This window comes from Citrus sinensis, chromosome 7, assembly GCF_022201045.2.
Source record: "Citrus sinensis cultivar Valencia sweet orange chromosome 7, DVS_A1.0, whole genome shotgun sequence".
Taxonomy (NCBI): domain Eukaryota; kingdom Viridiplantae; phylum Streptophyta; class Magnoliopsida; order Sapindales; family Rutaceae; genus Citrus; species Citrus sinensis.
Window position 1 is genome coordinate 7,572,366 of NC_068562.1, and position 12,244 is coordinate 7,584,609.

The 12,244-nt window shown below is 30.9% G+C and overlaps 2 protein-coding genes across 2 annotated transcripts; both read left to right on the plus strand.

Moving 5' to 3' along the window:
* The first annotated feature begins 5,208 nt into the window (after nt 1-5,208).
* On the plus strand, nt 5,209-7,312 carry LOC107177662 (hypothetical protein). The gene is made up of 6 exons (XM_025100847.2): nt 5,209-5,465; nt 5,586-5,661; nt 5,846-6,432; nt 6,585-6,768; nt 6,875-6,941; nt 7,031-7,312. Exons 1-5 carry the CDS (start codon nt 5,460-5,462, stop codon nt 6,892-6,894), a joined length of 873 nt encoding a protein of 290 aa, XP_024956615.2. The 5' UTR covers nt 5,209-5,459; the 3' UTR covers nt 6,895-6,941; nt 7,031-7,312.
* Nucleotides 7,313-7,857: 545 nt separating this feature from the next.
* LOC102617712 (sm-like protein LSM1B) lies at nt 7,858-10,500 on the plus strand. Its single transcript, XM_006465823.3, has 5 exons — nt 7,858-8,592; nt 9,175-9,243; nt 9,349-9,464; nt 9,559-9,621; nt 10,210-10,500. The coding sequence occupies exons 1-5, from the start codon at nt 8,532-8,534 to the stop codon at nt 10,285-10,287; spliced, it is 387 nt and encodes a 128-aa protein (XP_006465886.1). The 5' UTR covers nt 7,858-8,531; the 3' UTR covers nt 10,288-10,500.
* Nucleotides 10,501-12,244: the final 1,744 nt, after the last annotated feature.

Consider the following 12,244-nt stretch of genomic DNA (forward strand, 5'->3'; position numbering starts at 1 on the left):
AAGAGTGGCCAACCAATTTTGTAAATCTAATCTATTTAAAAATTCACATTATCTTTTAAAAACTGAAAATAAAGAAAAAATTTAAACAATTAATCAATTAGGTCTATTTCTTAATTTCTTTACATTGGTCTCTTGGTTCAGATCAAGATCTTCTCCTAATCTGAATTTTTTTTGAGCAAAATTTACGTGTTGATTGGTGATTAATAAATTTAAAATATAAAAAAGTTAAATTCTATTATTGTACTATTACTACATGACATATAGCATAAGATATTTAAAAGCTCGGAAATGCTGAAAGAATCCTAATCCCTCTTGGCCATTGTTAATCCCTTATGTTGTTTTAACATAATTTTAATTTGACTATTTGACCTTTATAACATAAAGTAAACCAAATTATTCAAAACATGTTCTTGTGCCCTAAGTTTAGATAATTAATGAGGATTTAATTGATTGATTATTCAAATTTTTTATTTGAAATTATTAACAATAATTTTAATTTTTTATAATTATTTTTTCAAAGAGGTGGGTTTACATAATTTCAAGGGTAGAAATATTGCCATCCTTTTTGTAATAATAGTAGTTGTCAACATCACCAATTGTATAGTGCAAGATTATATAAGTGAATCGATCTTATAATACTCATGAATAGTGTTGAAGCTATAAACTAATCAAATTAAAAATTTACATAATTTTAGGCTGTTTTCAATTATTAAAAACTTGAATGATTTGTGTGATTACTTAAATGAAAACCAACAAATTTTTTTTTAATTGGCCTAACACTAAAGTCATAAATTGTCACGTGCAAATTACTTGTTTATAAACTGATTGTGTAGATTTTGTTTTGTTAATTTTAATATCAAATGAATTTATACAAAAGTTTAAATCTCTAACATTATATTCAAACTCAAAACTTAAAATGTAGATCAAGTAATCTTTCACTTGCTGTGTGGAGCGTGGACTCGGCAGCTCATACAACTCGAGTCCTTAAATATACTTTTTGGAGAGAGTATTATGAAGGAACAGAAAAAAAAAAAAAAAAAAAAAAGCTTCCATTAACAATATCTCGAGTCGATGATTAACGAGGGCCCACGATGATAATAAAGATAAGTATTATTATTATTATTATTATTATTATTATTATTATTATTATTATTATTATTATTATTATTATTATTATTATTGTTATTATTATTAATTACCAAATTGAAATCATAAAATTATAGGAAAAGATACTTGCATGTACACATGGAAAAATCGAATAAAAGAAAAATGACTTTACCCAAAAGCTTAAGGCCTTATTTAGAATTAAAGTTAGATAAATGTAACTTAAAAAGTATAGCACTAAAGTATTTGATAAATAATATTTGTTGTATATTGAAAGTTATGTTAATATGATTTTTATTTATATAATAAAAAACCTATTATATTTTTAATAATTTTGTTAAAATTATTATTTAAAAATTATATTTACTAAATTATATTAACTTTTATTTCATAATTATAATTTTTTTTTTTTTGCAACGATTGTAACTTAAAAGTTAAAACATCTCAATTCAAATAGAACCTAAAACGAAAAGGTAAAAATTCAACAACAACATTACGTACAAGTAACTCTTAATTACTAACACACGTAATTAATTAATTTGTTGCATGAAGTGTACTAAACACTTGCTTAATTTTAATGCAAAACAACGTCCTTTAATAATCAATTACTAGTCAAACTAATTAAAGAAGATACAATAAAAGTCGAGCTAAGAGTAACAGTTAGCCCAAAAACCATGATAGCCCCCACCTTCGTCCACGTCACGCAAATGCTTAGTTTAAGGGTCTTGGGCTCTTGGCCAGAGTGAAACGCGTTCCAAATATAGTAAGCCATGCAATATTAAGCTTCATTCACAAACCCTAGACATCTAGTAGATGCGATCACCCACATGCCTTTTTCTTTTCTTTTCATCTTGGTGGGTGTGAATTTGTGTATTCTCGACTCCCCTTTTTATTACATTTCATTTCTCTTCACATGCATCTCGAGATTTTTTTTTTAATAAATAAATTGTTAAAAAAATTTATCATGTACATTGCTATGACGAACTTTGTGACGTTGTTCGATAGAAGATATTTCTAATTATTTGGTATTTAATATGTAAGATATAATCGGGTAATTTTCTTCTTTTTTTGCTTTAATAACGAGAGATTCGATCCTTATTTTTGAAGATAAATAATCACTCGTATATCGGAAGTTTCAGTTGAGAACATATGATTATTTTGATTCTGCTTTTCATATATGTAAACGAAATTCGGGTTGATTCGGCTTAACGATAATATTCAACTATTGAATTTTATGTCAAAATAAATTACTAGATTGAGATTATGCAATTTTCTTTGATAGTAAGAAACAATAATTATTCCATTTTTAGTGTGATAATTAATTTTTAGTGTTTTGTTCAAATAAAATTCAAATATTTAAGATTGTAGACTTTACAAGTCTATCATTTGATCATCCGGGAACAGGGAAATTGTTGGTTAATTTTCGTACTCTATACACACACACACACACACACAAGAATCAAAGAACATTTTAGTTCATTATTCACTAATAGTACTGTTATTGACGTGCATGCATGCTTAATCACACAAATTAAGCAACGTAAAACTTTAGAAACCACATAATAAAATAACGCGTTCGAAATTCTCATATAATTGAAGCCTCCAACAGTATGCATGCATGGAGTGTTGGCAGCTCACTCACACGTTGGTTCAATGTGGTCCAATAACCCAAACCCATTTTTAATCTTCATCTTTTGTAATTCATAATCTTCTCATATATATATATATAAAGATAATTTTGATTATATAGGAAGCTGATCCTGTTTAAGAAATAGAGAGGAGAGGGAGATCTAGAAATTAGCAAGACAAATATAACCTTTGGAGCTTATTATTAAGATGAATATTAAACAACTTCGATCTCGTGATTATCGGTTTGGTGATTAATTTATGCATCATATATAGAAGAGCTGAGAAGTCAACCCGACCCCTTTGGGACACGTGTTGGACCGACAAGAGATGATGGGATCTATTTTTGTCTCGACACGTTGCCAACTGCCATGATCTAAGATGGACTAGAGGACCAATACATTTCTTGCAATGTTCCAATTTACTTTTGCAGTACACTTCTATACCTTCAATTGAAATCTTATTGTATCGATGCACGTTATCATAATTAATCATTATCACAATTTAACTCAAATTTAATCACTGCAAAACTGTTGAATATACTTTTTTTTTTAATACTGGTTACATACCAGATTACTGAATTGCATAGATTTTACAAATATTTACAACTGTTATCACAATAGTACACTGATATTTACAATCAAATATACATAACTAGGACTTATATATGATTACATTAAATTCTATGAAATCTATGCTCAGATAAATTATTCTTACAGACGAACGAGGAATGCCCCCACTTCACTTACATTTCGCAAGAAAGAAGAAGTTATAAATGTTTTAGCCCCCACAATATTTTTGTGGGGGATTGAACCGCTGCCCTCACAAGCGTGAGGGCAGCAGCGCACCACTTGGACCAAGGCCGAAGTGGCAACTGTTTAATATACTTGATGAAAGAAGACGATAGCATCAAAATACTCAGCACGAGGGATTTGCAGCTAGCTTACTGAATTTCGTGTTTCTGCAGCCAAGAGAGATTTGTTTTGACCATATGTATATTCCAACAACAGTTAATTTAATTTCTCTGGTCGTCAGTTCTTTGATATCCAAGATACATATATATTTTCTTAGCTTCCCAGTACTTTATTTCTTGGTGCTTATGAATTAAAGACAGTTGGCAATCTCTTGGAATGAGATCCCAGATCTTCCCCATCAAATAAAAAAATAACCAAGGAAATTTGTCCAAATACAAGAATTTTGACATAGTTTTTGTTAGGAAGGTATTCTGATATAAGCTCATGAGACTAGTTTCTTAGACTAAATAAATTTATAAACTAATATTTTAATATGAGTTAGGCACATTAACTTCTTGACTCGCAGTCGTTATTGATAATTAATCACTAAAATTGTGGGATTTATTGTTCCGATTTTTCTTACACATGTTAGATGTGCTTGGAAAGAGTTGCTCTTTAATTTAATTTGGATCTTAAAAGAACAGTGGTGCCAGGCCTACCGCCTACAATTTGGGGGCAGGTGATGAAGCTGATTAGGTCGGTGAAAAATAAGATATATTCTTCTTCCATATCTCTCCTCCTGTACTCCAATACATACATTATGACCCCATCCATCCAACTAATTCATTTCTTTAATTTGCCACTCCATGCTGCCTAGTCTTATTTTTGCGGCTTTTGTGTTTGTATTGTTCTTGATGCTTTCTCTGTCTCTTAAAATAACATTAAAAAAAAAAGAAAAAAAGGGGTAATATAATATATGCTCCAAATAGAGTTTTGCACAAATAACAAATAATACGCAACACGTACTATTCCTTTTAAGCCTAATGGTAATCAAATTAATCCTTCTCGTGATCACCCATATGAACGAAGATTTGAGCTTCAAACATCCTTTTTTTTTTTAAAATCTAAATGATTTTACTAATTGATCTAGTTAGCACCAATAGCAACCCATACATGCCTTACCTAATGCGTAATTGAAGCAAATCCTATAGTACAAGATATGAACCTAGATAGTGAAAACAACCGAGCAAGTTATGATGTATTAAGGAATTAGCAGGAAATTAAAAAGCTACGTTGCACAAGGAGATATTATATAACAAGTGGAGACCAAGCTGTCTTTGGAGCAATATGTGTCACCTCTGTAACCATTCGATATGATATAGCATATGTATAGAGATTGATTTTATTAGCTAATTTTGTCTTGAATTCAGCATTTAGATTCAAAGATCTAACAGTGTCACGAGGCCAATGTATGTTCCAGAAAATCAACCCCGGAGAATTCTCACACCCCATGTGTTTATTTTATGGACATTATAAAATTATAAAAAGAATGTCTTTTTGTTTAGTGGGATTTGGGATGGATGTATTACTTGTAGAAAAGAGAAGAATAAAGGTTGAATGTATATATGTACATACACAAAGAAGAATAAAGGTTGAATGTATGAATGTACATACACAAAGAAGAATATAAGTAGTGCTGAAATTAGCTAGCGTTTATGCTTAAGGCCGTGTTTGGGAACTTGAACCAGCTTTCTCTCTGGAGAAAAATCTTAAGAATACGGCCATAAAATTCATCAATGCTGACTGATATCCATTTCTTTGTTTTATAACTTCGAAGCTTCACTTTTCATTGGCTATATTAAGCTCTTGCTTTTTATCACCTTGGCTTTTCCAAGCACTTTCCCACCACCCTTTGGTATTTATCATCAAAAAGCTCCTTTCGATTTGAGACCCAAAAAAGAAGCCAAGAATCTCATTCTTTCGCTCTATCTCAAAATGAAGGTGAGTGTTTATGATTGTGTGTTAGTGAGTGAGAGAGATCAATCGTTAATTTGCATGCATTATATATCTATCCTTTTAATTTGTGAGAGTTTTTGATTAATAATTTGTTTGATATGGCAGCTCTTTGGGTGGATGCAAAATAAGCTCAGTAGCAAACAAGAGAGCAACAAAAAACCAAATGCAGCTCCAGCTTCCTGTAAGCATTCTCTCTTATCTCTTCTGTCAAAACAATTTTAATTATTTATTTGCCAAATGCAGTACTTTGGTATGGTGGGTTCTTTTGATCTTTTCATTTTGTTTCATGATAATGAAGTGAAGCATGTACTTCTTTTTTGATTACTCATATGTGCATATATTTTGTGTGTCAACTTGTGTTTTAGATCGTAATAAGAAACAAGAGCCACGCGAAGAATTCAATGACTGGCCTCGTGGATTGCTAGCAATTGGAACATTTGGTAACAATCCTGAAATAAACAATAATAAAGGCAACAATGATTCAGAGATCCAAAATATTCAAGATGACCAGGAAGAAGCATCTTCATCGATAGATTTACAGGATTTCACTCCCGAAGAAATTGGGAAATTTGAGAAAGAATTGACTAAACTCCTGAGGAGGAAACCGAATTTGGATAAAGAAAAAAAAGTCGCAAGCCTTCCGTTGGATAGATTCCTTAATTGCCCTTCAAGCTTGGAAGTTGACAGGAGAATCAGCAATGCAATTTGCAATGAAATATCAGATGATCATCATAATAAAGATCATGATAATCAAGACATTAAAGATGAAGATATTGATCGAACGATTAGTGTTATACTTGGTAGATGCAAAGACATTCGAGCTGATAGTAGCAAGAAAGCCATTGGGAAAAAATCCATTTCTTTTCTTCTCAAGAAAATGTTTGTTTGTAGAAGTGGATTTGCACCTCAGCCAAGTTTGAGAGATTCGCTTCAAGAATCGAGAATGGAAAGAGTAAGTAAACAGTCATCTAAACTTTTAATTTTTATTTTTCTATCTAAATGAGCAGGATTCCAACTCCGAAGCCTCTGTATCAACCCAAGAGAATTTACCAATTAATATCCGACTTTTGTGAAACATGTATAACTAATGCACATATCTTGCAGTTCCTGAGGATAATGCTGCACAAGAAAATGAACCCACAGAATGCATCAAGAGCACCATCAATGAAGAAATATTTAGAGGACACTAAGCAAGCGTCTAATAATAAGAATGGAACTGAAGATGACAGGGAAAAATTACAGGGGAAAAATAAAGAAGGATGTAAGTGGGTGAAGACAGATTCAGAATGTAAGTTCACTGTTTTAGCGATTTTCATTAAATAAATTTTAATAGCATATGTGGTTGGTTTCACTAATCTGATAACTAATTTTATGAAATTATTCTACGATTGCAGATATTGTTCTGGAGATATAAAATCTGCCCCTTTTATCTCTTCCCACATCATTTCACTTAAAAAAAGGGTAATTGTTAATCATACTTTCTGATATATTTTTGTCATTTAATTAATTTCAGTAACTTACACAATAATATAATGTTGTTGTCTTTGCAGGTACATTGCTGGGATTATGATGTAAATTAATCTGCTAGTGAAGTTCTATTCTGTCCACGGTGCTTTTTTTTTTTTTTTTTTTTTTCATGGTTGTATCTGTGAATGACACACAGTGCACCTCATGTTCTGAAATGTCGCCAAATTATTATATTGCTGGACATTAATTGTCTCGAGATAATCTCTCTCTCTCTCTCTCTTTTTAAGGGAAAAAAAATCCTGTCGTTTAATTTGTATACTTTTTTGCTAAGCTACAGTCCCTGTAAGAATAGTTTCAGGTTAATAAAAGTTTATACACTTGCTGATTGGACTTAATCAAAATTGTGAAGATGTTTTGCTAGTGATGCTATGCGTAAGCATTATTATCAGGGGCTGAAATCAATGATGATTGACGTTAAAAAAATTAAAAAAATCGATAGATAATGATAATCATGTTCAATAATCTATCTAATCTTGTTCAATAATCAATCTACACGCACAATTTATATCCAACACTTAGCAAGCAAGCAATGACACCCAAAATAGGTTGATTGAGCTGCTGACATGATTTATTATTTATTAAGCCAGCTTGTTTATATTAATTTAACTGATTAAAAAAAATATTATTTAACATGTATCTTAATTATTGCTCTTAATAATAAATTTTTTTGAGGATAAAACTGTAGTGCAACTGTGGTACCGTGTCACAGTTACACCCAATCGTTAGATTCTCACTTATTCAAATGGACCCTACTCATTTGAGTGGATCTAACAACTAATACAACTATGACACGATACCACAATTGTACCCTCTTTTGATCACATCATAATCCAATTCCTTAATAAAGCTCAAAATACTTGCTAAAAAAGAATCCCGCCAAATCCCCACTTTACCCCTAAATGATTTTCCCGCACCGTCTCTCGCTTGCCCTCGCATCACCCAGTCGTCTCAATTTTCAATCCCTCCCTTGTTTCCTCTCTCTTCCGGTTCCGATTGGATCTAAGTTTTATATTTTTTTTTTCGCTTTTTGCTCCTTCAATCCGGAAGAGGCCAAAAAATTTAATTTATTTGTTTTAAAAGAATCAGATTCTAGGGTTTTGTGTTCCTTCAATTTGGAAAATTTCTCGACGAAGTAGGCTTCCTTTGAGAATTTAGCTATCAACGTTTGTTATAATTTGGAATTCTTGTTTTGGGTTCGATCAAGTTGTAGCAAATTCGAAGATTTCCAGTTAAAGTTATTATTTTTTACGTTGTCAAATAATTGGGGTTCCGATCTTTTTCTAATATAAAGTGGTAATTTTTCGGGTCTGTGCTAATTATCATTTGAGTTCTTATATTGGGGCCGCCTTTAAAAAAAAAATTGGGAAGTTTTTTTGATTGATTATAGAAAGGAGTAAGTGTAGTGGTGGTGGGAAAAAAGAGAGAATTTTGAGCAGCCAATGCAATTTTTGATTTGGTGCTTTGGAAGATTTTCGGTTGTTTTTGAGATACCGAAAATAAAGTTAGAGCTCATAAAAGAAATCAATGTCTTGGGCAGGGCCAGATGATGTCTACCTCTCTACTTCTCTTGCCAGTTATTTAGACAGTAAGCTCTCATATTCTCTTATGCGTGTTCAAATAAATTTGAATTGCTCTCAAGGTCTCAACTTCGAGTGATTATACATGTCCGTTATGCAATTGGGTTATGGAATTATTGGTTTTTATGTATAGTATAGCATGTATCTTTGTTTCAATCGTGTTGTTTATGTTCTTCCCATCACCTTTATATGGACATATGTTTGTGTGTGCTTATAGATTGCTTGTGCTTGAAAATTCTGGGTTTTGATCTATAATCCTTTACAAACATTCCATAATTTGGTGTTGAACTTTTCAATTTATGGATGTACGAGTTAGGAGGGAAAGGAAGCAAAGTACAGTACTTTTTCCCAGTTTCAAATTTCTGTGCTTATTCTGTAATATGTGATAGCGCATTGATGTTAATAGTTTTTTACTGTGTAAACAGTTTAATCACCATTCCTTCCAAAGTTATCAGTACATAAATGTGTTAAACTGTGTATTGTGTTTATTTTGTTGGTCATTGCTAGTTGTGTAGCTCTTGTATCTAGCCATACTCTCCGATTGTGGGTTGGAGCACTTTGTTTTCTTTCTTACACTTGTTATTCTGCAGAGAAATTGCTTGTACTGCTTCGCGATGGGCGAAAGCTTATGGGGACACTTTGTTCCTTTGATCAATTTGGTACAGTTTTTCTCTTTCCTTGCACTAATACATTTCATTTTTTTAGGATTTCACAAACTAATGTTCCCTCAGAGTTTTTGACATTTTTATCTTTGTTCTATTCAGCCAATGCTGTCCTTGAGGGTGCATGTGAGAGAGTTATTGTTGGTGACCTTTATTGTGACATTCCTTTAGGCCTGTATGTAATTCGTGGGGAGAATGTTGTTTTAATTGGTGAGCTGGTATGACTTTTTGTTGGTTTGCCCAGTCACTATGAATATTTTCTTGGATACGCACTCCCTTGTAACCTCTTAAGATTTGAATGTGTCTTTTTAGGACTTGGAGAGGGATGAGCTTCCTCCACATCTGACCCATGTTTCAGTTGCTGAAATTAAAAGAGTAAGTGCCCTTTTTTTTTCATTATTATTTCTTTCATTGCATAAGCGGTGTTGTCTATTGACCATGAGATATGAGATAATGGGTCGGTCAATAACCATTCAATTCTTCTTGCTTCACATAATTAACATATTTTGATAATTTTAAATGACAGTTCGATTGATTGCATTTTTTAACAGCCAATTGTATGACATTTGACATAGACATGAGTTTGTGACACGGTGACTCCACAGGATTATGCAGTGGGATGTGTCTCTATGCAGTGTGATTTTGTGAATTCACACTGATGTTTGCATTAATGAAAACCAAACCCTTTAAATACTCTGGTGTGAATGGATTTGAACCCCAAATCTCTTTTACCATCCTTAGGGATCTTACTAATAAAACCCACTACTATAAGAGTCATACACAACAAATACTTGTATACATATTCGTTAATCTTTGTTTTTAATGTGTTTGCTCGCAGAAGAGCAGTAGTTATAAGCACTTTACATAATATAATCCAGAAAAGACAAAGAGATGGCATGTACTCTGAACTTTATTGTCTTGACATGGACTTACTATTAACTACCGGCATTGTAACTTCTTCAGGCTCAGAAAGCAGAGAGGGAGGCATCAGATCTTAAAGGTTCAATGCGGAAAAGAATGGAGTTTCTGGATCTGGACTAGCATGCATCGTGCACCCAATGTTTCGCAAAATATTAAGCGGTTGGTGGTGCAGGAGAATTGATTAGCATTCGATGCTCCCTGGCAAATCTTTGTAATATTATTAGTCAAGAATGCTTGTACTATGTATGATTTGCAATTTGCAGTTGGTACTGGTTTCATCGCTTTATACTCTCAAGATTAGGTACGCTTAATCCACTTTTTTTTTTTTCTGAATTCAGAGAATTTTATGCAGTGAAGGCAGTGAAAACATTCACAGATGACATCAATTCCAAGCTAATACAATCTTACAAACATTTGCTTTTTCATAATCGAATCATCCGAAAACTTAATAACAAACGTCTTTTGATCAAGTCAAGTGCGTAAGATTACGTGAAGAATTATTTCGAATCATTCTGAGAACTTTGGGCCTTGGGCCCTGGCCTCTAATATACCATCAACCATAAGCGGCCCCATTAGCCTTCCCTGTTTCCCCATTTCGCCCAATTATCTTAGGCTGCGTTTACTTGCCAGAGTGGGAGTGAGGAGTGTGTATTTCTCCCACTCCAGTGTTTACTTCATCAATTTAGAGAATGATTGGAAATCACACTCTGTGGATCCCACTCATTTTTAGAATGAGGAGTGGGAGTGAGACTCCCATGGGGATCCACTCCCATCTCTCTCATTTCTACCATTTTTCTTATTTAATTTAATAAAATAAAATAAATAATATTATATTTATTTTAATAATATTATTATATTTAACTAAATAATAATTTGCATTGATTCTAAGTTAAAATTACTTAAAAATAATATTATTATAGTAATAGAGAATTAATAAATATTACTATATGCTATCTTCATTTGAAAATATAATATTATTATATTTATTTATTAATATTAATAATTAATAATAATAAATAGTTTATTCTAAGAAAATATTAATTTTGTGCTAAATAATATTATATTATTATTTTATATAATAATATTTAAATTTAATATAATTATATTAAATAAAATAATTTTTCATTTTATATTTACCCTTCTTTTTTACCCTCCTTTTATTAAATTTACTATAATTAAATTTAATAAATATTTAAATAATATTATATTTATTTAAATAATATTATTATATTTACCTAAATAATAATTTGGTTTGATTCTAAGTTTAAATTACTTAAAAATAATATTATTATATTAATAGAGAATTAATAAGATTACTATATACCATCTTTATTTGAAAATATAATATTATTATATTTATTTAAAAATAATAGTAATATATTTATTTAATATTAATAATTAATACTAATAAATAGTTTATTATAAGAAAATATTAATTTCGTACTATGTTAATAGTAAAACTGTTTCATTTATATTGCCCTTATCAATAATTTTTAATTTATTTAATTAAAATTAAAATTAATAAAAAATTATGATGTACATAATTAAGAATATTAATCATTATTATAAATTTACAAATATAATAAAATAAATATTTATTCATTAAATATATATTTTTATTAAGTTTGTAATTAAAAACTATAATTCTTTAAATAAAGATAAAATTATAATTTGAAACTATTTACTCCCAATCTAAGATAAAATAAATACATAAATTAAATTATGATCTTCATTCCATACTTCTATTTCAATATAAATAAATAACATACTCCCACTCATACTCTACACTCTCAATCTTAAGATTCTCGCTTCTCAAAATTTTGGCTCCAATCCAAAATATAAAGGATACGTTAATTGTTTGTTACATCTACGCGCGTCCCTTACTGTTGTTGTTACAGCTGTTAGTTTTCTCTTTCTGCGAACGCGCCCACACCGTGGCCCACGCCACGAACGGACGTATTTCTCGTGCCGTTAATATTAAATTAAACGAAATTATCAAATAGTACCTATAATTTAAAAAAATAGTAAATAAGTTCATAAACTTACCCATTCATCTCAAATCCATACCTGTGCCATA

Bases quoted from the DNA above. Each gene is read 5' to 3' on its own strand.
- LOC107177662 (XM_025100847.2), top strand. The intron at 5,662-5,845 runs GTAAGCATTCTC...CTTGTGTTTTAG, and splicing joins AAATGCAGCTCCAGCTTCCT to ATCGTAATAAGAAACAAGAG. The intron at 6,433-6,584 runs GTAAGTAAACAG...CATATCTTGCAG, and splicing joins AAGAATCGAGAATGGAAAGA to TTCCTGAGGATAATGCTGCA.
- LOC102617712 (XM_006465823.3), top strand. From the start codon at position 8,532: ATGTCTTGGGCAGGGCCAGATGATGTCTACCTCTCTACTTCTCTTGCC. The intron at 8,593-9,174 runs GTAAGCTCTCAT...GTTATTCTGCAG, and splicing joins TCTTGCCAGTTATTTAGACA to AGAAATTGCTTGTACTGCTT. The intron at 9,244-9,348 runs GTACAGTTTTTC...TGTTCTATTCAG, and splicing joins TTGTTCCTTTGATCAATTTG to CCAATGCTGTCCTTGAGGGT.